The following is a 26,899-nucleotide window of genomic DNA, read 5'->3' as shown; positions in this document are numbered from 1 at the left end:
TTCCTTTGAACCATTCTGCTAGGAGCTTTCATAATGCTCCACTCGAGTCGCACAGTCGACTCCAGGAAAGGAACACGATACATAAAAATAAGTAGGATTTAGGAAAATATGTTTCGGAATAAGTGGGACGTGTGATGAAACACAGACTTACATCTCACCATAAGTTGGATCATATTTTTCACTAAATCAACAGAAACAGTATGAAATGCTTTTATTGTTTCGAAAAGCTGCCAAAGCCAAAATTCAGGATCTGAAATAAAACAAAATATGACAATGCTGATAAAGCGTGAACGAAAAAAGAACATGATGTAAAAATGGTATGTTCAATAATTGTTCAATGTTCATGTATGATTAAAAGATTTTTTCTGAATTTTTTGTGACCATGATTTTTTTCATGAATAAAACCTTTTTTCAGGCACCGTCAGACAAACAAGTCACAAAGCAGAAGCTGAGGTTCCAGCTGATCCAGCAATGCGCAGGATTTAGAGTTGCAAAAAAAGCACGAGCAGACAAATAAAAAGTGTGCATTGCCCTTAAGCCGCTTTGTCACAATGTCAGAATATAACAGCCTCAAAATTTTCCTGGAGAAAAACGTTATCTGATTGCGGTTCGCAACGAACACTAAGGTTCAATAACAAGGCAGAAGTTAATAGATTCTCACTTGTCTTCTTGTGAACCAACTACAGTACTTCCCTGTTCTGTGTTGATTCAATGCGAAATAGTTTGCACACAAACGTTTCTTTAACGTAGGCTGCAATTACACGAGAGATGTGATTTCAGTTCGTCGCGTCGATGACGTAGTCGCAGTTGACAAAAGTAATACTCTTGGTGAAGTAAAATGACTGCAATAAGGATGAAAACTAGAACGGCGATAGCGCAACCGTCTCTGCAAATTTGACTTATTGCACCTCCGATTGCATTGGAACACCTTGCAGTAATAGTGATAGGAAATTCTTCGTGTTGCACACTTCCGCTGAATTGCGCAATACTAGACGCAGTATTAAAAGATTGTCAGCGAAAATACGTCGATGATTCACGAAAAATCACCAGAAAACACGGCAAATGAAATAAATAAAACGTTGATGCAATAAAAAGAGTTTCTTATTTTGGATGACTTCTGATTCCAACGCGACAAAGCACAAAAACTTATCCTCGGCTTCCAGCTGTTACTGCTCACAAAGTTGCATTATGATCCTGCACAACAGAAAGTAAATTCAGTTTTTAACGTGGCGGATCGAAGGAAGTTTTGATCTCAAATAAAAAGAGCCCTTTCAAAAATTGAATCTTTAAAGTTTAATATACCAATGGAGGGTTTGCACATGCGAATGAAGTTAACAGCTAAAGTTAGCTTAATTACTGTTTTTATAAAACATAGCTGGGACGATTTGAATGAATAGATGAGAATAACTTTTAACAGGACGAATTTGGAATAAGGTTGTAATGGGAGATATGAGAAAAGAACACAGAAAAACACCCTGAAAGCTGACATGACAAAAAAGTAGTAGTCCAGTTTTAATCCGGTGATGTCCCCGTTACTGAGGGTGGCCGGATTCACCTCCAAGTGCCGCAATCGTCTTCACACCCTGCCTCCACATCGATCTGTCTAGCGCGTCCTCTCTTGTCAAGCCCACCTTGCTGCTTTCTTCCTCAACTTGCCAATTTATCAACATTCTCATTCAACCCAAGCAAGTTCATAAGTTCTTCGGTATTCCTTTTGTCCTCAGCTTCACACCACACATTGCCCTCGCCATCGCTCTCTCAGTTCTTCTTAAAATCGCCAATTCGTTTTCCCGTAACCACCTTGTCTCACTTTCGTACAGCATTGTAGATCTCACTCTCTAGTACAATTTCTTCCTCTCATTTTCAACGGCAATCTTCTACCACATAGCAACTATCAACACTCTCTGAATTTCACCCTTGAGGCAAACCTTACTCTTGCAGCCATTGCCGCTTCACAATCACCACTGGCATTCAATCTATCTCCTAGATAGCAAAAGGCATTCACTGATTAAACTTTGTCATTCAGCTTTTCAACAGGACCACTGGACCAACCATTCTTTCTTCAATCTTCTTGCGTCTTTCACACATTTAAAACCATCTCCGGATCTGCATGTAACTCTCTTCAACTTTTTACATCTTCCATGCAACCACTTCCTGCATTTCGTACACATGACAGAATGTTCCCTTACTCTTTTTCCACATACGCCACAATGGTCGATTTTACTCATTGTGGTTTCCCCTTCCGTTCCACTTATTACAATCTTTACGATAAAAAAATTAAAAATTTAAGCTGCCAACGATAGGGGAAAATGGGAGAGTCTCTGCAGATAACAGTAATGTTTCGGGTTGAGGGACCAAGCTTCTAGGCTTCTTTGAGAAAAATTGGAGATATCCGTGATCAAAGGCAATTGCTACAGTCTACAACCAGCCAGCATGCATGCTTTTACAGCTAACTGAAGGACACGTCCAGCAACAGAGCAGCGACGCCAAAGAAAAAAAATGTCAGACACAGTAATCTGCAGCAGAAGCCTTTTTCGCAGATTGAAAGGAAGATTATACCATGGCAATCATCAATCGAAAACTGAGAATTATTCCACTTGAATATGCTTGTACCTGACGGTTGCAAAACCAGAGCAGCGGTCAAACTTTTTGTGTCAACTTTTACTGCTCTTATCTAGTCACATGCATGAAATGCACAACTGAAGAATTCACATGAAGTCCAGTTACTCTCAAAGCGGCTAATTTGCTCGCACGGAAAAATGAAAACGATCTCTCAGTAACTATAGCATGATTAGATGTCCGTCCACTTTAAAAACGAACAAAACAGGACTGAGAGAGAGTAGTTACCGTCCAGCTGTTTTCGCTGAGTCTTTACCAAGTCGTCCACAAAGGAGAACATTTCTGGCAAACCTTTCTTCACTTGGACAATGAAAAATGCCTGCAAACCCTTGGCCATTTCACTCATAGCAGAGTTTTCCTACACAGAAAACACAGCGAGTTTGTAAAACCTTAAGTGCGTCGCGTCATAACTATGTCAATGACACAGATTGAACTAGTAGTTAAATAATTAGGTGAGAAATCAACAGGATCCTGAAGCAGTCCCTTGTGATTCTTCGATCAAGTTTCACAGACAGCACATGCAATTTTGGAGTAGCCTAACACGTTAAAATCATATCTATATAGAGTAGACTGTGAAGCCCAAATTTTGTCAAACAAAACATAACACTGAGAATTCATTTAATACAACATTCCAGGCGAAAACGAGCACCAGAGGAATTCGACGTAGCTAAGTTTTAAAACTTACCAAAGTTTAATCATGCAAATACTGAATAACTTCTAATGAAGATTTTCATTCATATCTCAGTTGTAGTCTTGAAGATGACCAGAGAATCATATGTCTGTGTTTTACAAATTCACAACTCACCCCTTTGACTTGAAAGCAGGTAGTGAACAAGGAAAAAATATGGCTCAAAAATGCCTCCACAGTAGTAAACCGTATTGGATGAGCAGAGCTTAATTTTTCCCTTACATTCGTCAGATCAAAAGAATCACTAGAATTTACAACCTGAAAAAAAAACACTTCGCCACTCAATCTAAAGTGCAACTTGCGGTAGTGATGTGCTGCAGACAAAAAGCATGCGCGATGTTGGGTTGGTGAGGAGCGATACAGAAAATCGTACTAATCAGAGAAACACTAATTTTAATGGGAACGAACCAACACATTGGGCCATCGAGATGTCGCCAAAATACTTTAATCTAGTCTAGTGTTTTGAAAAGAAGCAAATTGTTTATTGCAACAGGAAACCGTGCGTTACCACAATGCTCAGTTGTTGTTGAAATAGCGGACAAATTACTTACCGACATGCAAACAAGCACATGAAATAGAGGATACTGTGGGTGGCAACACAGTTCTAAAGTGAGCTTTTCACAGATCTGCAATAAAACAGACAAGGATCAGTGAAAGGTTGTATGGGCGCGCTAGTTTCAACCAGTAGTGTGTTAGAAGAGTTGATGACTGCATCAGGTTATCACATCATGCATTGGGAAAGTCATATTGACCTTTTTTTCGCGCAACGCTCAGAGTTCAAGATGGATACCACTACATCTTGCAGGTTTACAATTGTCCATATGAAATGGATTTGTTCCCTGTCTCATCATTAAGAAAAACTATTAATCTCATGAAAATCCCACTCACTGTATCGTCAATTGCACGTACATTACATATAACTGCAGACAGGAAGCCGCTGTTTCGACCTCAAGGTCTTCTCGGTGCAGTATAATACTATGTACATTGTACACAGTACATATTGACCAAGCATCACTTAAGATTTCGTATCGTATTTCATCACTAGTGAGTTGAACATAAAATACATTTTGAAGAGTTAATTTGTGGTACAGAACTTAAATATGACGAGAAGGTTTATTATTGCTCGAAGCTACATACATACTTTCAAGTCAAAGCTAAATAGGCCTTTGAGATCACACTCAGTGTACCTACTGCACTCATGGGGCAGTAAGGCCGAAACCGTGTGCCACTGTCTGCAGTTATGGTGAGGTATATACAGTACACATAGATTTCCTTCTATCTATAAATACCTCACCACATTTAGGTTAACTTTATTCTGACGTCAAGCCCATGAAGAGAGTCAGACAAGAAGTACTGCAGCTTCGAGCGATGATAAATCTTCTTGCCTTAGTCAAGATACATTTTACTGAACCTACAAGATTTTTGTAACATTTAAGTTGATAAATTACCTAAAACTTTAATAACGCAACTTTCTTCCTCACCCTAAAAGCGTCAAATATATTTCTCATTCTGCAGTATTCTTTTCGCGAAAAGAATACTTCCGCCTTAAGGACTTTCCTCATATGGAATTTTACATGTTTAACAAAAATGGTAACTTTGGTAAACACATCCACCAAAAGAACCACAAGCAACAAGCCAACTCCGCAACTCCCACACACGTTGTAATATGACAGGATGTAAAGGATGATGAAATGCGTCTCCATTCCAACCAAAAAAGAGGCTGATTGTTTAGTTTATGTTAAATCATGGCAAGACCACCGTTTTCTTTTGTTTGGCTCACCTTAAGTTCTCTTTCTTGCATTCCGCTGGAACAACTTCTTCCAGGATATACCAATTCGTGCTTCAACAGTTCATTGACATCGACACACAGCATGCACTGCCACTGCACTGTCCTGCATGCACAGTTGACGAGTAAGTTGGGTAATCAATCAAAACTAACTACAACAAAAGAAACACTACTCAGTGGTCGATTTCTCATGTTTTCAGGCTTAGTCGAGTCTACAGCATAGGAAGGGCTTCAATCATCTATAAAACTAAGTCTACTGGCTTGACCAATGAAACAAAAACATCAAAAAAGTACTAAAGTGGTACTATTTTAGTACTAAAAAAGTACTTCACTACTGTAAGTACTTTACTGCGATAATTGTTACTTTGTCGCTCCTGAAAAGCAGGAAAATCTCATTACCATCCTGCTATGATAAAAATAACGCACAACAGACCGAATAATGTAAAGGCTATGTGCATCCATCCACCTTGCATACACAGGGTGGAAGACATTTTCTTGTGTTATAGAGGGCGTCCGTACCGAATTCGCCAATACGTGGGTTCTTTTTTACCAGCTTGGCCGTCTTTTTCTGGGCAGTTTCCCTAGCTTGACTGGTCTAGGAAAAGTGCCATGATGATAACACGTGTCTCAGAGTGAATACCAAAAAAGTCCAATAAGAGGAATTCTTACAAACGGATTCACTACTGATCTTAAACTGGTCATGAACTTGGCCACGAAGACCCAAGACAAGATAGATGCGCCATGCTTCACCTCGACAGAACATGTACAATTGTACATTGTACAATGTACATTGTACATGTCCTTTTAGAAACAAAACTACAATGACATCATAAAGCTATAGCACATAGGAGTAGCACACAAACAAAAGAGAGCCATGTTGATTGGTATCGAGCACAGACAGTGTTTTTTTCTGATTTCATCAGAAAGTCAAAAATATGATGCACAGACCAATCGAAGAAAGCTCCTGCCATGTTGAGATTATTAAAAACTGTACACCAACTCACCTTGGAACAAATATTACTTTGGGCACGTGGCAGTTGTTATGAAACACCCTCAAACACGTATCGCACCTCAGAAGTCCTCCACCGGCATTGCAGACAGCGCACCGACTTCTTTTCACCACACACTGAAACAAAAACACTGGTAAGCAAATTGGAGTAGTATTAAGTTGAGTGTACAGCTTCTGCATACTGAAGATGCCTGATGCAGAGATGACAAGTATTACAGGTTCAACGCTGCTACACAATAAAAATATCTAAGATTTTTATAAGATTTATAGATCGTTAAAATTTTAACGAAAAAATTTTAACAGCTGGACATGCATATGAAAAACAATAAAACATAGCTTTCAATCAGACAGCATGTAATAAAAGCTGCTTTGAAGTTGCTGTGTGGTTCTAACTCGGAAGATCTTGCATGCATTTAAAGCAAGAGTTTTACGACGAATCATTCATAAATAACCAAATAGATATTATACAAGGTGTTTTAGCTAAAAAAATATAACAACGTTTGGTGGAAACAATGTAACCTAAAAACTTTTGTTCCACCTCACCGATGTGCTTGTCGAATTCTCTTCTCTGGATGAGGACTTGTGTGGGTCCTCCACTGATGGGACGGTGAAATGTTCTGCCATGCTGCTATCCATCCCAATCACATCTCTAAGAGGATTGGTGTAGTCTGGGGAGTTCAGCGGCCGGGCAGTCGTAAGCCTTTCAGCCACCAAAGGCACAAAGGGAGTTAGCGATTCTTCAGTGGAATCTATGGAAGCCGGTGTTACATCAACAAGCCGTCATGCTTCACAATAACCGTTGTTGTGATGTAAACTTGTGACACATTTGGCTTAAGTGCGTTTATTTGAAACTTGTTTCCACATCATAATGGTTGATGATGATGTGAATTTTTTTTTTCGTTATTCATCACTATAATTGCCGGGTCTGCTACTATTCGGCGAGTCCGATTCGGCGAGTTTCCTATTCGGCGAGAGCCTTTTTTGGCGAGTTCCCTATTCGGCGATTTTTTGAAAATCCAACGACGCCTTCTGCAAATCCAACGATTGAACATTATTCAATATTCAGACATTGAATCAATGTAAATACGAACTGTTAAGGCTAATTGGGTTCTTTGAAACCTACGTCACCGTCTGTATGCAAACTTAGAATGTATTAGTTATTTTTGTCATCAAATTACCTAGCCTGACTATATTTTTAGAAGTAGTGCTGCCAGACCATTTTATTTTTTGTATTAAAATTCGTATCATCAAAACTAGTACTTTACTTCTGCACCTTTAATGTTTTATACAAATTTTTGCAACTATAATCTTTCTCCTTAATTTGATTTTGACTGCAATTTTTTTTGCATTTTTATCACTACCTTTTTGGTGAAAATACAGTATAATTGCATTTAAATCGCCATAAAATTATTTCACTTGTAACTTTTGGAAAGTGAAATTAACTATTGTTATTTACTTTTTTCTGAATCCGCATGGTCACACTGAGCCGGTTTCCTACAATGTTTATTTTTCTGAGTCTTTTATGACATCACAACCAAGTTTTTGAATGCGAAACTCTCAAAGTAAAAACTTCAGGAAACTTGTCACTTTTTGAATTTCTTTTGTGTTAAATCGCCCTTGTTGCTCTTGCAAGTGTTAATTGTATGTCTAATTGTCTATTTTACAATCGACGAAATAAAAGTTTTCTTTTTCGCTTTCTTTTCTTGGTTTGGTGGCTGCGCATTTTCTACACGATTTCAACGTTTAGTGACATTAAAACGATGTAAAAACGGCTATTTCTGCTGGTCGGGATAACTAGGTTACGGTATAATTTCCTTTCAATCCAAGCTGTAGGCCACACATAATTTTAATTTAATAGTTCAAACATTTTATTTTTTTCTGCACAATTTCATCAAAAATTTCAAAAAATCGCCGAATAGGGAACTCGCCGAAAAAGGCTCTCGCCAAATAGGGAGCTAGCCGAATCGGACTCGCCGAAACGGGCCATTCCGATAATTGCCAGACTGAAAGTATGACACTCAATACAATTACCACACGTTGTGATATCTTGGAGACTGATCAACACACGCTTGTAACTGTTAACACCTAAATGAGATTTTATAAGTCGTTTTTTTAAAAGATTGTTTTTATGGACATTGTATGCAAGTCTGATATGTATCTCAATGTATTTTTTAGCATATTCTTACTCCTTGTGTTCTTGTTTTGGCCAATGTCAAAATTTTATTCTAACAACATAAACATACACGTTGATTTAAGATTTAAGTTGTGAAGATAAACATATTAATACGTACATAAAAAATAAATAAATAGCAAATAAAACAAACCATTTACATATGCAAATCAATACCATTTTATAGAAGGTGCAATGTACCTCACACAGCTTATGCAGAATGTTTAGTGGAAAAATAGTCCCGTTGAGAAGTTTATCATTTTGTTCAGTATAAAAATCATGGCATTGAAATAATACAACACATTTCAAGCAAGCATATGAACAGTTTATCAGCGAAGTCACTTTTGGACTTTTCCACACACAAAACTGCGCTCATTTTGTCTACAGAAAGAATTTCATTTATATTTGTCTATTGAATCAATGTAATGGGGGCATATTTTGTCGAAAATAATCAGACTTTTATTACAAAACTGTAAAAACGAATGCACTTACCAATAGCGCTAGCGGTGGACACTAAAGTCTCATTGGAAACGGAAGAAGTTTTCGTTCCCTTTTCATCCTGTGGCGAATTTGACGGTTCCACAAAACTGAAAGCAAAGTGAATGTAAGGGAATCAGAAATTAATTTAAGAAATACAACAGTTCTCGCTCTCCATTTTGCTTCAAAGAAGCCAGAGTTGACCAATGACCAGTTGTCCGCAGTTAACTCCTCCATTTCTCTCTATTGCTGGCAAGTTCACCAGCATTAGCAAAACAGTCACTCTGTCATTGTTTCACACACAAAACCAGATGAGGTCGTAGCAAGACTAGTACACACGTTACTAACCTTTGTAGCTGAACAATCTCATTAAGACATGACTGGTCGGGCTTTTGATCCGCTACCTGATGATGTGGCACGATGTAAGGCATGAGTTGGTCCACAGAAAGATCATACAAATCGCAAAAATCGTAAGAAGGGTTTGTAGCAACTATAGAAAAAACGTTGCGATAAAAAAAAGTTACTATCACCGAAAAGCAAGTAAGTAGTCTTCATGAAGCTTTTTAACCCCGATCAATAACACAATAGCCTACGCTTAATGTCCTAGCTTAATGAAGCTACGTACGCTGATAAATGAACACTAAACAAGTGGACACGTTTGTACCATCTTCTTCTTTACCCACCTTTGATGTTGTCAAAGACTTGTGGAGGGGATTCTACGGAGATTTCAATTACATCTGGTGTGGAGGTGGAAACTGGTGCTGTTGCAGACTTGACACTGTGCTACATCATAGAATCGCCGTTAGTCCAATAACATTAAAAAAAAATAAAAGCGTTTACAGAAATATATGGCATGTGTGAATTTCAAATCGATAAAGCTAACCTAATAGGACATGTTCATTTATGTCATGAAACGCAGTATGTCATCATTCACTCGATGGGTACATTCACTCAAATTTAGCCCGCAGTCGAAATACTCCATCGTGTCTGCCCTCATCACTGCAGCTAAGAGGCACAATTGAGCGACATTCATAACTGCAACTTCAAGTAATTCGACAGAAAATAAAAGGTATGAGGAACAGACTTCAAACTTAGGCTACACTGCTCTATCAAAGAGTGATTGCAGACTTTTCGGTTCAACCATGCACGATTTGGAAATAGCATCTTTATTCAGCTGGTTATTTTAGATGATGATTTCTCTATAATTTTGACTTCCAAAACAAACAGATTGGAGAACATATGAACATCATTTCCACCATAAAAAAGAAAGATCTGCACCTCGTGAAAAACAATAACAATTTCCTGCATCAACGAGATGGCAGTCAGGCCTTTGATACCACAACACGAAAAAAGTTCGTACAAATACGAAACCCTATCTACCAACTTACAATATCCGCAATAGCCAAATCACATTTCTTCAATGAACTCAAAGAACTTTCTTTAGCGGTAGGCGTAAAGTTAAGGGAAGCGACGTCCAGATCTGGCAAATTGCTGAAAAATTATCAAAAAATATATATGTAAATTACGTTTGCTGTTTACACAAGCTCTACTCACCAAATGTGAAACAACAAACTTGGCGCATAAAACATTAAGTAAATGCGCAGCAAGTAAAAATTACTGTCCATAATGCTTAGTTACTATTGCACGCTGTTGCAAATGCAAAAGGACCCGACCAAGCACTAACTCTGTATGAAGCGGCTCAACTGTGGCACAGCTGAAGTTTCTGACACCTCTGGTTGGCGTGGATTCAGTTTCAGTTCGACTTGTAAAAGTTGAATCCTCCTTGTTGGATTTTTTCCACTCCACAGAACCTTAACACAAATTCTTCATCAAGAATTATTCAAAACGACTTATTCAAAACAAAGAACCGCAAAAGAAAATGTAAAATTATAGCTGTTAAATAGCTTATTTTATATACATTAAGTATCTGTAGTTTTGACATGGTTCTGTAAGTCAGAAGTTTGGCGGCATGCTCAACAAGTGGTACCAATGAACCACCCAACATCAAGTGCTACCGATGATGAGGGCGAAGACAATGATGAATCCTGGGAAATCCTGTTTCAGTGGTGACCACGTTAATGGTCAACCTCCTTTGTCACTGGTCTTAATTTCTTTGGTTGGATTGTTTATTTCTTTCATTTATTTCTGTCAGTCACTTCTAAAATTAAATATATTATGAGTAAATGTTATTTAAAATGTAACCAGTAAATTTGCAGTCTAGTCGACAGACAAAGGTTACCTTATCGATGTCTTGATTATTTCAGAACAGATATTTCAAAGAAGCAAAAGTGTAAATTTTGTTCCAACACTTAAATTTTAGACAAATAGTTTGTGCAAAATGTCGGTGAGAGGTCCCTGTGTCAGGTCAGCAGTGATCAATTGCTTCGCGCCAAGTCGGCGGCGACGACAGAACGTCCAGCACCACAACTCATATTACATTAAAACAATATATATATGAAATAATCTACTTTTCAGCCATTGCAAATCAGTTAGGTTTATAGATTAGATACTGTACATGAAAACTGGTCAAAGCTGAAAAACATTTGGAAAATGACAGCCAAACTACAACGTTTCAAGAAACGATGAAGTTATGAGCAATAGCGTATAGCGTTTATTGATCTCACCTAGATCTTTCTCGAATAGCTTTTCAACGTCTTTTCGAGGGACAAACACAATATTACTGGTAACAACAGGCGTGTCTGCAAACCTTTGTAGTTGCACCTTCCTTGTGTAATCAACTATCTGCAAAAAAAACACCACACTCAACTAAGGTGCTGCTGTGCGATAAGAGTGCATAAAGTGTGAAAGGGTGGGGATCTTCTAAAAGCCGACGACTTCTGGATGATTAAGCTCACCGTTATGTACAATTGTACATTGATGTGTTGTTATCAGTCACATGCAAAAAATTTAATCTAATGAAATTATCTTAATGCATTTTTCGAAGTGAAATATGTAAATCTTTTATATGTGAATTGGTAAAATAACAAACAATGTATGACAGTGCTCTTCAATGCAGTTTCTGCGAGAGAGATTGATTTCTTAGGAAAATGGTTTTCAAAGAAATCATATATCCTCGTTTTGTAGTGAAATTAGTTTCTTGGTTCAGTCTATTGATGCGCTATTCTGTATTTTCAGATCAGCGTGCTGCAGTTAGATAACAAGAGGTCGAGTGCAGTCAATAGCCGAAAATGAAACATTGATAATGTTGCGTCACTTGTTCATTGCTATGCTATCAACAAGAACGTTATTGTTTTCATTTGTAAGTGGGGGTTCAGTGATAAACGTGCAGTAAATCAGAGGTTCCAGTATGATAAAATGTTGAAGAGCGTTGATGTATGACACATCTCCGCATAAACGTGACAAGAGAAATACTAACGAAACCGTACGTACCATTTCTCTAGCATCAAGAAGAGGAAGATTGTTTTGTTTCTCCGATGCAAAGTCAATAAAATTGAGACTATAATCAACAGCACATAACAATTGGCCAACCTCATAAAATTGATCGGATAATTGAATACGACTTTTTCTGCAATGTAATATTGTAATGAGGGAATCAATCAATCAATCAATGCTCTAAACTTGTGAAATACTTGACGAACAGTCGAACACGCTGATAAAAGTTTATTGCAATTTTAAGATTACCGGTATATATATGACATTATTTATTTATGACCATCAATTTTGCTCATACTGTAACTGTAAAGCTGCTCAAATACAACCTGAAAAAGCTCTCGCGAACCACAAATTGAAAACCACTGACCAAGCAAGAACATAATTTACACGGTAGACTTATTACTAATTATTACTAAATACAGTATTACTACTGCATTATTAAAATGTAAATGTTTGTTTCAGGTACATTAGTGTGAGAGCAAAGTGTGAAAAGTTTATGATGAAAGACAATCAAAATTAAAAATAGATTTATCAGCTTGTACGATTCTAAGTCTTCTTGACAAAGCAAATGACTAGAGAACTATGACGATAGCACATGACTAGGAACTGTGTTCGGAAAGTTAGTGCATTTCGCTATTACCACAGCGAACTCGCAGCATAAGGCTAAAACAAGTCGTTAATATTTACATCGTGAAGCAAGCAACGATAATGCTGCCAAAAGCGAAACTCAATCTATTGCTTTACCTTGCTTTGTCGGAAGCTAGCTCAACCAAAGACCGACATTGATCTTCCAACCTTTCTCGCAACTGCTGAAAATATGCCACAATGTTTTGAATGGCTCTGTCGCGCGATTTTAAAATTTTTCCAAATTGACTTTCGATTGATAAGCTAGTTCTTTCAAGGGAAAGTCTTTTCTCCTGAAAAAAGGTGGCAATTGCCAAAGATTAATAACATAAAAAGCTTAATCTATAACAGTAGTTCCCACACCGAAGGCGGCAAGCCGAACTTAAGTTATAGACGAGGTATCGCTAGGGCATGAACCAGTGTGTTCACAAACTGCAAACACTACTGCTGGCCGATACTGAAAAGAATTCGTCTAGTTCAGGGGCAGTCTGCTACTATTTGGAGAAATCCCAATTCCTAAAAAGCCTTTTTCGGAAATTTTTAAAATCCCACAGCAGCATCTGTTTATTTGAAGGAATTAGCTTATAATATAGGTTAACCAAGTAAAGCGTCAGCGAAAAAGTTTCAGCGAGAAAGAAAAAGCAGTTATCAAACGGCGTTTTACGGTTAACGATAAAGGTTAATTAAATAAACTCTGAGCCAAAAAAGAAAGCAGTGGTCAAACAGCGTTTGATGTTCATAATCAACTAAGTTAAAATCTAGCGACAGTTTCAAATAAACCTGAGTTTCGGCGTTGCATGACCTGAAATTCCTTCAATCAGTTACTTGGTTGGACTCTCAATTGATGTTGCTGTATCACGGCGGAGGAATCGATTAGAATCGAATCCCTACAAATTCTCGAAAATTCACCGAATTGGTTTTCTCCGAAACGGGCCATTCCGTTCAAGGATGGGCAAACTTAAATGATATAAGATGTTCTACTGGTGCAAATTAAGCTAAACTATCACAAGATGTATACAGTGACAATCTGCTTTTATTCCGACGTTTCGTCAATCAGACACGACTGACTTCTTCAGGGGGCTAGACCAGGTAGTGACTACCTGTCTAGCATGGCAAAACACAGGACATATTGCTGAAAACAACTAAACATGCAAAATGAAAATTCAACTTCTGGACAAAAACTTATCGCGCGCAAAGTTTGAAATAAGTTAGAAAAAAGGGGGACTTAATTGCGGTCAACAAGAAACTTAAATAACAACAAGATAGGAGAGTGAACGGCATGAGTCATGAATCGAGTTTTGTACGCACTACTGCACAGTTTTACAATCAGCATGAAACCAATTTAAAAAACGTCAAATCAGCACTTACAATAGTTTTTTGTAGATAGCGGGAAAAGAGATGCCATCAGTGCGATTCATTACATGAGGCTTTTGATTGATGAACCAACTTTCAGAAAACATTCGCTTTTTATAATCACTTTCAACTTTTAGAATTTTAGAATTGCTCCAAGTTATTTTATGATCTGAAGTTATGGCATGCATGCAAGGAGCAGAATGTTCAGGGCGTTGATATTTGAAAGCTCTTTTGTGTTCATTAATGCGAGATTTGAGATCTCGTTTTGTTTGGCCAACATAAATTAAATTGCAATCATCAAATCAAATCATCAAATGATCAAATCAAAAGCCTCATGTAATGAATCGCAATGATGGCATCTCTTTTCCCGCTATCTACAAAAAACTATTGTAAGTGCTGATTTGACGTTTTTTAAATTGGTTTCATGCTGATTGTAAAACTGTGCAGTAGTGCGTACAAAACTCGATTCATGACTCATGCTGTTCACTCTCCTATCTTGTTGTTATTTAAGTTTCTTGTTGACCGCAATTAAGTCCCCCTTTTTTCTAACTTATTTCAAACTTTGCGCGCGATAAGTTTTTGTCCAGAAGTTGAATTTTCATTTTGCATGTTTAGTTGTTTTCAGCAATATGTCCTGTGTTTTGCCATGCTAGACAGGTAGTCACTACCTGGTCTAGCCCCCTGAAGAAGTCAGTCGTGTCTGATTGACGAAACGTCGGAATAAAAGCAGATTGTCACTGTATACATCTTGTGATAGTTTAGCTTAATTTGCACCAGTAGAACATCTTATATCACTTAATTTAATGCCTGGTGAACAGCCTCATTCAATTTTCAGATGGGCAAACTTGTTCAATAAAAAAGTCACTAGCCGAAAACTAAAAAACACCCGCGAACCGCAAAATGTGTAGTGAGGTAAACAATGCAAGCTTTACGTGAAAGAACTTAGCAGAAACAAAAAACAAAAGGTTTCATTTAGGGATTTCTGACAATAAGGGCGATGTGTTGTGAAAGTTGCACGAATTCATCCTCCCAAGTGTTCATTTGTAAGGATTGCACGATGCTTTGATCTAACAAACTTCATTTCAGAAAAAAAGACTGAAACCAATATGTCATGCTAAATATAGAAATGTACACTGGTGCTTTACTCTCTGAAACCTTTATCCAAAACGCGGAGTGACATCTGCTAAAATACTTTAGAGCTATGTCTTGCATTTCAATCAGTTCCATTTCTACAGAAGACGTGTTTGTAACAAACGATTGGCGAACTATATCACTGACCACAATAACATTGCATGGATTTACAACAAGGATGCCAAAGCATGGTTTTAGCTTCGGCAAATCTGGCTTGCAATTCCTTGCAATTTATGTTTGTGTTCTTCCAATTTATGGTCTGAACTTGCCTTTTCAGGAGAACGTTGGTTCTCATTTTGACTCTTGAAAAAATAACAAATGTCTTCAACATTACGTCTCTTCGAAAAACTTTGACTTGACATTACGTCTTTTGGAAAAACTTTGGGATATTACTATTCAGCTAGAACTAGAAAAGCCACAAATATATATCGGCGAGCCGCAGTTTGCTTACCGTTGGTCTAGTTCAGGGGTCACCAACTGTCGGCTCGCGGGCCGCATGCGGCCCGCCACGCTGTTATGTACGGCCCGTGGAAGGTATCAGCGTACAAAGTAAAACCAAAAATACTTTTCTTGAGTTAAAGAGCATGAATGTGTGCAAAATGCTGCAAATCAACAATTCTTGCCAAGCTGATAAGCACCGCAAGTGACAGTTATCTAATAATCAAAGAAAAACGGTTTTATAGACTCTCACAAAAAGGATGAAAAACCAACTCATTGCTTTTTTAGAGGGAACACTGTTCATAAGTTACGATAGAAACGTTTTTTCGGTAATTTCCACAAGCGTTTGTTTCATGGTGCCTGACTGCCTGGTTTCTTTGTCCCTGTTATTGGAACCTATTTTTCGCTGATATGTTTGCAACTTTGCAGGTCACCATTGTTGCCTGTATTGCGATGTGTCAAATGTTTCTTTGTTTACTGAATCTGTTAATTGCAAGATATTTTTTGTGAAGCAAAGTGACAACACCACTCTTGCTTGGCGATGAATATTCTGATGAAACCGCTCGCCTAGCTATAAGTGCGCAAGACAAGTGGCCTCGATTATCAGGCATTGTTAAGAAAGTCAAAAGTGCTGTATTAAAGGAGCTTAGCCTGGCCGGAATGGCCCGTTTCGGTGAGTCCGATCCCTTAACGGGGATTTTTTCAATTTTTTTTTTTAAATTATCGGGTACCGTAGTCTAATTATCCTTGCCGTTTTAGGGTTAGGGGTTAGAGGTTAGGAACTCTCCGAATCGGACTCACCGAATAGTAGCAGACCCGGCCTGGCAATAGCGTTGTTCAACTAATTTTGTTGCTGCGGTATTCTAAGATAAATATTAACAACATGTAACGCTGGATACTGGGTACGGTACGAAATGCGTTCTTTTCTAGCATAAGAGTCAAACTACCTAAAATTTTATTAGTGCAGCCAGCCACAGCATTCCTTGTGTTAAAGTGGCCTGCATGCAACAAGGTTGGTGACCCCTGGTCCAGTTGATGGTGGCAAAAAAAATCAAAAAGAACCTTCACCACATTGGTGAACCATGGCAGAACATCTTTTGCAAAGGAAATTGCTAGATTGGATCCTGGGTTTTATTTTTCGGTCATTGGCCGATTTTTTAGCAAAATGTCCGAAAAAAATGAAGTCAATTCGGTCAAAATGTCCGAAAAAATATTTAGTCAATTCGATCAAAATGTCTGAAAAAAATATATGTTGTATCAGCTACTTGAAAGGAAATATTTTCATCAGAAAAAATGACCGAAATAAATAAAAAATGACCGAACTTTTTAAGTCATTTCGGACAAATGACCAAAAAGTCTCAGCAAAGAAAAATCACCCAGATTTGATCAATGTACAAGAAACGACTGATTTGCTGCCTGGATCATCATGGAAAGAGCATTCATGTTTAGTTGAATCAAAACACAAGGATGTCAAAACATCTTGGTTATTGTAACGCAAATAAAGCATTCCGTATTGACACTGTCAACAATTACCTCCCCGGTAACGGAAACATCACCGGATTAAAATTGGACTACTACACTACTATTACTACAACAGGCTAGAAAGAAATAGGCAATTACGCTTACAGTGAGTTTTTTCTTTATCTTTTTCAAAGTATTTGTCTGATTATTTGCAGCTTCAGCAACAAATAGATACCTGCAACATAAGACCATTGCGCAACTAGAGCAAAATTAACAATTGCTTGTTATTGCTCAAGTGACAAAAAAAAACTTTCCAATCAAGGAAATACTAACGTAAAGGTTTATTATGTTAAATGTCGTCTCTTTATGACAGATGGCGGCAGACAAACTAAAAATCACTTGGTAATCACCTGGATACGCAAAAAAACTACAATACTAAGAAATGATAGTTTGCTTAGCAATACATGATCGAGCAACACACTTCAAAAGTAGGCCTTCAAAGCCTTCGCAAACCAAACCAAACACAAAAACAATCACAATTCAAAATTACATAATATCAATAATACACATAATTATTAAACAATGATAGATGATATCGATAGCCTAATGCATTTACCAAATATACACAAAAGTGACTAGTTTGATGTAGGTCATTACCTGCGTACAATTCTATTCTCAAGCATAACACACAGAGGTGGGCACCCGCTACTTTTAAAGTAGCGCTCTACCCGCTACCGCTACTTGGGCCAAAGTAGCGCGCGCCACCGCTACCCGCTACCAATTTACAAAAGTAGCGCGCTACCCGCTACCGCTACTCGGGCCAAAGTAGCGCGCGCTACCGCTACTTCTTCCGCTACTTTTGTCTAAAATGACACTAGGAAACACTCAAGTCCCTAGTGACGCAAAAACAACCTTGAAAACGAATGTTATCATTCGTTTACGCTGTCATTTTAACGTCGTTATAGAAAACACATTCTAAGGGAAATTTATTGTTACGCACCTTTCAAAAACACGAGCATTTCAAAATGAGAGTCACTAAGTCCTGCCCGCTTTTGCTTAAGCACATCGTTTCCAACAGAGAAAAGTGTCTCCACCGCAGCACTAGAAGGAATGGGGGTGTTGTATTTAATCAACAGATGTTTTAACTCGGTAATTCCAAAAGCTCAAGGACTTGCTTTTGTCCGAAAAAAAGCCGTCTACGATTGCTGCTTCCTTCTGCACTGACGTTTCACGGGATGGCGCAAACACTCCAAAAAATACATCCTCGGGGTCATGACTGGTGTTGGTGTCACTCTTCTCGGTATCAACCTGGCTTGATGTTTCCCGCAACAGTCGAATTACATCTGTCTTGACTTTTTCTCGCAGTGCGTCAGCATCGTCCGTGAAAACGTAGTGCACAAATTGTAGCCACGACGTCTTGAAGGAGAGATGAATACATGATGCCATAACGCATTTCATGTCGTTGAAGCACTTGTTGAACCTTCACCCCTTCAAGGACTTTCACTTTCAACTCCTCACAGGTCACAAGATCATTGATCTCGGTCAACTTCTTCCGCAAATTGTGATGGTCAGAAGCAAGGCTCCGTAATACGCCTTGGACTCACCCTGGAGAATGTCTAAAGCCTGGCAGATAGGCTTCATCACACGGAGATATTCGCCGAAGAAGTTGACGTCAGCTAGAAAAGACCGAAACCTTGCAACCAAACCGATGATATAGCTTCTTGACCGCGCCAGTATCGCAAAAAAAACAAGAATTTTTTTCAACTTAAATTAAAAAGTAGCGGGTAGTGGGAGTGCAACTGAAAAAAAGTAGCGCCTCTGCCGCTACTTTGGAAAAAAATAGCGCCGCTACTGCAGCCGCTACTCCAACTAAAAAGTAACGCCGCTTCCGCTACTTTTACCAAAAAAGTAGCGCGCTACTGCCCACCTCTGATAACACATACCGGCACCAGCTTATTGTCAAAGTAAAGCATCTAAAATTGAACAATAACAAGTAGGCTAATATATACTTGTGATCTCTGTGAAATTCCAACTGGCAATCCCTGCAGGTTAAAGCCTTGCACGTTTCACAAAATAGCTTAATTTCTTCTTTACTGTGTGTAGTACAATATAATAATAACGAATCATCACTTTCTGCAATAGTAAATGAGTTAAAAAAAAACAGGTGAACAGCTTCATTGCATGTACGACTGTACGTCGTACACTGTTCATCATAAAGAAATCTAATCTGTCACAAAATCAATAATATTCCATTAAGATTAAACAATAAGAGTGCGGTTAAAGCAGGGTTTTTGGAAAAAACAAAACAAAAACAAGCTTTTTGGAAAAAGGAGTTTTATGGGCAAAATGGGTTTTATCACGTAAAAATTGCCGAAAGGAAAACTTTTTGCACAATTTATTTTTATGGTTTAAAAACAAGTTGACTAGTATTTATGCAATGTGTTTTCATGTGAAAAATCATGCTTTCAGTCAGTAGCCTAAGTTGCTGGTTGCTAAGCTTGCTAAATAGAATATGAATTTGATAGTTTTTTTTTCTTTTTTAGCAATAGTTGCAACAAAACTAATGCTAAAAAATAACAATTCTGATGAACACCCAAACATTGTAATACGTATTAGCATAGGCGCCTAAGCCGTGGTGGCGTGGGGGCCAGGCCCCCACGCATATTTCTGCGTGGGAGCAACTTTTTATGCTGTATTGATACATAAAACTATACATGAACTAGCGATCGGCAGCAGGAAAACATTTTTTAAATGCAAACCGCAACAGCTTTGCGATAAATAATCACTAGAACAAATAGCGATGCTACAATCCCACCTCAGACAAAAAAATCTGTCATTTTTACATTGATTTAACGTCTGCAGACGTTGAAATCAATGTAAAAATGACTGATTTTGCTGCCTGGGACATAGCAAAATACTACCATTTTGCGTCGATTCAATGTCTATCAGATGTTGAATGCACCCAAAAACAACATAATTTGCTACGTAGACGCAGCGTGCGTTTAGCTTAATGCGCTTGCAAACAGACTCGATGTCGCTTTCGAAAGTCGAAACCTCTGCAGAGAATTGTCGCGGCAGTGAATCGGTTGCTGTGAAAATGAACTTGAAGTCTCGGCCCGAGGTTACCACTAACCAACGCAACAAGGGCTGGTACAAACCGCATTGCGCACACGGGGCATAATCAACGCGACAACGGACTCGCGCAAACTGCATGGCGCATATAGGACCGTTGCCATAGAAACCCGATTAAAGGCGGGAATATGCGCTTCTTTTGTCTCATCTGCAGCTGCAACACGAAAACGGGCGTATTACAGTGAATTGAAAGCAGGTCAGTCATAAGTTGCGATATTGTAGTGAAAAGGGAGCAATGTCAAGTCGAAAACTTAATCAAACGTCTCTCCGCAACTATTTTTCAAGGGCTGTTTATGGATGTCAGCAACTTTTAAATTTATTCAACGTGACGTGCTGTTGAATTGATGTAAACATGAATGATTTTGCTTTCAACAGGTATATTTTCAAGCGTATGATCAAGTTAGTATTTTCATTCCATTCACAGTATACCTTTTAGTAAACCTTTTCGTCTCTTGTTTCATGCTGATAAATCTAGTTCGTTGCTAAACTTTATGTTGTACTTAGCTTAAAGAGTCGCAGTCCATCAACCGCTAGCCAACGCAGACGCATAGCGTGTCACTGTGTTTTGGTCGAGTTTTGTTTATAATAATTAATGGTAGGTCGAACGTAGCGATAACTCCGAGTGTGGCAATAAAAGCAATCCTAGTGTGACGACATAATTACGTCATCCATCTGCGTGACATTTTGCTGAATTTACGTTGCTGCTGATGAAACACGCTTTCGCCCCCACGGCCAAAAAAATAGTTAGGCGCCTATGCGTATTAGGTTAGTTGTTGAAAACAAAAATTCTTGAAAGTTTTGAAAAAGGTTTATTCAGTCACACGTGTTGTCATCAGTCTTTTCTTGAACAGCTTTGAAGTTTTTTCAAATTGTAGCAATGTAGCAGAATTTTTCACCTGGCAACACCAGTTTTGTAGATCTAGCCACGTCCTTTTAAAAAAACTCAGCTTGGGTAGCTGCCCACTACAACCTGGGTTAAAGGCATAAAAAACTTGGCAAACCATTTGTGGTGGACCGGGTCCGAACATATAACCTTGCAAAAAAATGCTGTTCCACTAAGCAACTACTAACTTAAGCTTGAATGAAAGCTTAAAATTTAACCAGTGACCACAAACCATTTTTTCTTTCATCAATTTTCAGAAATTGTAAGACATGTTCTTTAGTGATTTTCAACCTCTTGTGAGCATTCACACACCTCTTGCATAAAAGTTCATCACATTCCCTACAGAATCTGAAGAATAAAATGTTGCCATTAGAGTGACTTGCTAAACGTTTAAAATGTCATTGTTACAAAAAAACAACAAATCTGTTGTTGACAACCAGGGCTTTGGTGATCGTATAGATACAAAACTGGAAATTATAACATGCATATCTCTGCAATGTCAATATTGGAGCATAAGTCAATACTGTAGTCGAAATGGGCTGTTTCAGAGATATCCCAATTCGGAGAAAGCCTTTTTCGAAGAAAACCGATTCGGTATTTCTTAAATCAAGCGGAAGGCTTCTGTTTATTTAGAGAATTTGTAGGAAACATTTGGGTAAGCGGTTTTTGTGTCTACCTTCCCACTCCCATACAAACGAGAAAGTTATTGTTTCAGTAAGATAGATGTAAATTAGCAGATAGCTGATATCTAACAACTCTAGTCGAGACATTTTCGCTGAGACTTCATTTACATGAGACTTCAAAACCACTACTGTTAATCAAGAACCGCTTGATAACCTAATAAACGGAATGGGTCTGCTACTATTCGGTGAGTCCGATTCGGTGAGTCCGATTCGGTGAGTCCGATTCGGTGAGTCCGATTCGGTGAGTCTGATTCGGTGAGTTCTTAACCTCTAACCCCTAACCCTAAAACGGCAATGATAATTAGGCTACGGTACCCGATAATTAAAAAAAAAAAAAATCCCCCGTTAAGGGATCGGATTCACCGAATCGGACTCACCGAATCGGACTCACCGAAACGGGCCATTCCGAAACGGAATAACGGTTATTTTTTTCTCTGATATTATTGGATTAACCTCTATTATATGCTAAATCCTTTGAATAATGAAAAAACAGATGCCGCTGTGAGAAGATGAAAAAGACTTTCTTCAAAAAAGGCTGTCTCAATAGCAGACCAGCCATATTAAACCAGATGCAAAACAAACTTTTATTTATCTAGTTCAACTGATTGTACAGTTACAGTATATCAAAACTGGTTTTGCATTATCACCGAAAATTGGCAACTTTTTGGCATACCATAGGCAAATTGGCATTATCAACAATTTGTGTCTACCAGGGCCGGATTTAGCTGATGGGGCACTTTTAGATCGGGGGGCCCCCATGCAAAAACCACCTCTACATCTACAGTAGCATTAATCCAGCACTGCACAGCATTTTGCAGAAACTTCAAAGGCTGAAAGAAATAAAAAATAACACAAAATCACATTTTTTCCACGTAGGGGGGCCCTTCAAAAGTCGGGGGCCCAAGACAACTGCACCCTCTGCCCCCCCCTAAATCTGGGCCTAGTGTCCAGCATTGCAGAGATTGGTCAATTAATATTATTACACCCAAAAGCATGTTAAACACATCAATGCTTCGTATATCGCCTATATTGCATATGTGAGCAACTGATTTCGTCTGTATTGGTACAACATCAATTTTGTGAAATTAAAAATTCTTACCCAATAGCCATGGAATTTTCTTCACAGTTAGTGCATAACTTTTCATTAGTCAAAGCAAAAGAAGGCACATCAGAATTAATACTATCTTGTTGTTTCTTCAAATTACTAAATGCATATCTGCGAATAAACTTAGCCTTGGTGTATGTTTGACATATATGGCATCGGACCATCAATGAGCCAAGACGTCGATTCTTCAGATTTGTGATATTGTATTCATGCAAACTTTCAAGGCTTCTAAAAGCTGTGTCAGGAATAGTGTTCATATCACCCAACTTTACAAAGGTGTCACTTTTACTATTCTGAAAGGTAAAATTACAAGAATAGCACAATGCAAAAATGAGTTTGAAAATGGAAATAGAGTTGTTAAGCTGGCTTTCATCCAGTTAATCAAAAAAACTCAGGTGATGTTAATGATTGTTAGCAAACTACTCACTTTGAACAAAACAAACAAACAAAAAATAGATGCATTATACTTGGTACTTTGATTACCTTTTTTCGGTGCTGGTTTAGCATCGGCATGAAAATGTGTGACGTCATGCAAAAAAAAACGCAACTACTTTTAGAAAGGGTGCAAAAACGCAGAATAGAAGTAAAAGCGGAATGGCTATTGATTTTTAAATATTTGTAGTGAATAGTGCCTCCAGCTTTCTCATTTCTGCTTAGATCGTTCAAAGCGATTCGATCATTGTTCATCATAAGCCACCCCCCGTATGCTGTGATCGGTGAATAGTGCCTCCACAAAATGTGCTGTAGCTTTCTCATTTCTGCTCGGATTTTAACAATTTTCCTATCGTTGGAAAGCATGATGCCTCATCTACCCGAATGGATTAATTGCCAGTCTAAAGTAGGCATTATATTTATGTAGCGTTAATTTAAACTTTACTATTTTGTACCAATTCTTAGCAATTCAATTTTTAAAATAAAAATACCAAACCAACACAAATTAAAAGAGTATGTCTTGCTTTATTAACCTAACAACTTTCACGTTTATATGTTATCTACAAAACGAGAAATCGTTGTTCAAACGTAACCGCTGGACGAAGCTTTTTACCAAAACAATGCAAACACAAAGCGATCAATTTCGAGTGTTCATTATAAGCCGCCCACAGTTTGATGTGATCGGCAGGGTTGAGAAAAACCCGGGTTTTTTTAAAAAAGCCCAACCCGCCCGGGTTTTTTTTAAAAAACCAGGGTTTTTTTGGGTTTTTTTAAAAAAGATGCAAAAAAAGGTAGATTCGTGCTTATTTCACCTTAAAACTACTTTTTACGAATGAAATGCCTTTCACTCACAGTACATGCTTGCATAACTCAATAAAATAATGCACTAAGGCTGTTGTTGCTTGAATGTTGCATCATCCATTAATTTCAAGATCAAGTTGGATGTTGCATCATCCACTGATTTCTATACCAAGTTGATGCTACCGTGGAGTGGTAGAAATCACATTATTGCATCATTTGCTTTAGATTTGAAGGCAAGGAGCATTTATGCCATCATGTTTAAATATTTTTTATCATTTATATATATATTATATATAGTAATGGATGAGCATTGAGCAATTGAGCGATTGCGTGGCCAATGGCCATTTAGACAAATGCTCTGAAACAGCCATGCATTAGAATCCAGAATCTGTAATTGGTAAATAGCCTCCTAAATTGCATTTCACATCATATATACACTACAGACTACAGTAGAGTAGTACTTTCACCAGTTTAACTATAAGGCCTTCTTGCATAAATGAGTTTTAGTGTAGTATACACAAAGTGGCATTACTTGATTTTTGTGTGTACACAAAAATGGGTGGGTCGGGTAAAATACCGACAACCCTGGTGATCGGTGAATACTGCCTCCACCAAATGTGCTGTAGCTTTCTCATTTCTGCGCGGATTTGAGAAATTTTACCATCGTTGGAAAGCACGATACTGCATCTATCCGAATTAATTGATTGCAAGTTTAAAGGATGCATTATATTGATCTAGCGCTAACTTAAACTTTACTATTTTGTATGAATTCTCAGCAATTTAATTTTTGCAATAAAAATACCAAACCAACACAAATTAAAAGAGTATGTCTTGCTTTATTAACCTAACAACTTTCACGTTTATATGTTATCTACAAAACGAGAAATCGTTGTTCAAACGTAACCGCTCGACGAAGCTTTTTTCCAATGCATTTTTCAAGGCAATTCGATCGTGGTTCAGTATAAGCCGCCCACAGTTTGCTGTGATCGGTGAATAGTGCCTCCACCAAATATGCTGTAGCTTTCTCATTTCTGCTCGGATTCTAACAATTTTTTTATCGTTGGATGGCATTATGCTTCTACCCGAATGGATTAATTGCCAATCTAAAGTAGGCATTATATTTATGTAGCGCTAACTTAAACTTTACTATTTTGTACCAATTCTCTTTTGTAACAATACTATTTTGTACCAGTTTGAACAACGATTGCTCGTTTTGTGGATTAGATATAAATGTGAAAGTTAACATATGAATAAACCAAGACATACTCTTTTAATTTGTGTTGGTTTGGTATTTTTATTGTAAAAAATGAATTGCTGAAAATTGGTACAAAATAGCAAAGTTTAAGTTAACGCTACATAAATATAATGCCTACATTAGACTGGCAATTAATCCATTCGGGTAGATGAGGCATTATGCTTTCCAACGATAGGAAAATTGTTAAAATCAGAGCAGAAATGAGAAAGCTACAGCATATTTGGTGGAGGCACTATTCAGCGATCACAGCTAACGGGTGGCGGCTTATGATGAACAATGATCGAATCGCCTTGGCAATTAATTCATTCGGGTAGATGAAGCATCGTGCTTTCCAATGATCTAAGCAGAAATGAGAAAGCTGGAGGCACTATTCACTACAAATATTTAAAAATCAATAGCCATTCCGCTTTTACTTCTATTCTGCGTTTTTGCACCCTTCCTAAAAGTAGTTGCGTTTTTTTGCATGACGTCATACATTTTCATGACGTCACTGACCAAGGCGACCGATGCTAAACCAGCACCCTTTTTTCAACATCACTAATATAATATATTCTGTATATATTATATATATGATAAATTAGGTTCAAACCAATTAACCACTACACTAAAATAAAAAAGCAACCTACCAAATATTTAAAATACTCAAATACACATATTAAATAGGCCTACCTGAGATCGTTTCTTGGCAATTAAAGAACTTCGTAAAAAATTTTGTTGCTGTAAAATACACGGTGAACAATAAACATGTAAGCAGCCCAACAGCAAAGGTTGTCTTCCTTCAAATGAATTTTCACAAATATAACATGTCTGAAGAAGAGATGAATCTCCACAAAAAGCATTTAGATAAAAACCATCTTCAGACATGGCTGGTGTTGAAGATAAAGAAAATGAATTCTTATCCTTTAGTTCTTTTGAAACAGGAACAATAGTATCAGAAACTGGGCAAGAATGATTCAACTCCTCACAGTCATGCTCAAATAAAACTTCAGCTGAAGAAATATTAACAGCTTCATTTTGAAGTTTGTTGTCATTTGAGCTTAATAACTGTTCTTTTGACAGTTCACTACTGCTTGTAACCACACCTTCCAAACTTGAGGATGATTTGATGTTTTTGAAAGGTGGAATATTTTCAGAATCACAAGCAAGTAACCGTTTTCGTTGTTGCGAATTGTTGTTTGTGGTAAGATTTGTCAAGGCATTTCTAGACATCTTTTAAAAAACAGTACAAATTTGTTTAGACTGTTTATTACTAGTTCATTACAAAAGATAAATCTGCAAATATAGTTATTTACTTTCAACAACAACTTACAACAAAAAGATTAGCTACATTGCTACAATGATGCAGAATTTAAACATAGCCTTGAAAACTAGTTATTATGCAGCCTACAGTTGTTCTGACATTATTATTGGTGCATGATTAGTAAATTTTAATTTATTTTATTGCAATGAGTATATATAT

General features: G+C 37.7%; 1 protein-coding gene across 1 annotated transcript; it reads right to left on the bottom strand.

Annotated features, from left to right (window-relative positions):
* Window positions 1-200: 200 nt before the first annotated feature.
* Window positions 201-26,649, bottom strand: LOC145780250 (transcription intermediary factor 1-beta-like). Its single transcript, XM_082591954.1, has 20 exons — window positions 26,110-26,649; window positions 22,947-23,245; window positions 21,397-21,512; window positions 19,159-19,282; window positions 17,315-17,384; window positions 12,887-13,059; window positions 12,140-12,275; window positions 11,374-11,491; window positions 10,434-10,560; window positions 10,138-10,240; window positions 9,433-9,532; window positions 9,098-9,239; window positions 8,765-8,859; window positions 6,646-6,851; window positions 6,098-6,219; window positions 5,088-5,199; window positions 3,859-3,933; window positions 3,425-3,565; window positions 2,848-2,977; window positions 201-1,194 (listed from the first exon to the last, which is right to left on the bottom strand). Exons 1-20 carry the CDS (start codon window positions 26,647-26,649, stop codon window positions 1,187-1,189), a joined length of 2,937 nt encoding a protein of 978 aa, XP_082448080.1. The 3' UTR covers window positions 201-1,186.
* Window positions 26,650-26,899: the final 250 nt, after the last annotated feature.

Source organism: Aplidium turbinatum, chromosome 11 (genome assembly GCF_918807975.1).
Source record: "Aplidium turbinatum chromosome 11, kaAplTurb1.1, whole genome shotgun sequence".
Taxonomy (NCBI): Eukaryota; Metazoa; Chordata; class Ascidiacea; order Aplousobranchia; family Polyclinidae; genus Aplidium; species Aplidium turbinatum.
Note: the sequence above shows the minus strand (reverse complement) of the source record. Positions and strands in the feature narration are given on the sequence as shown.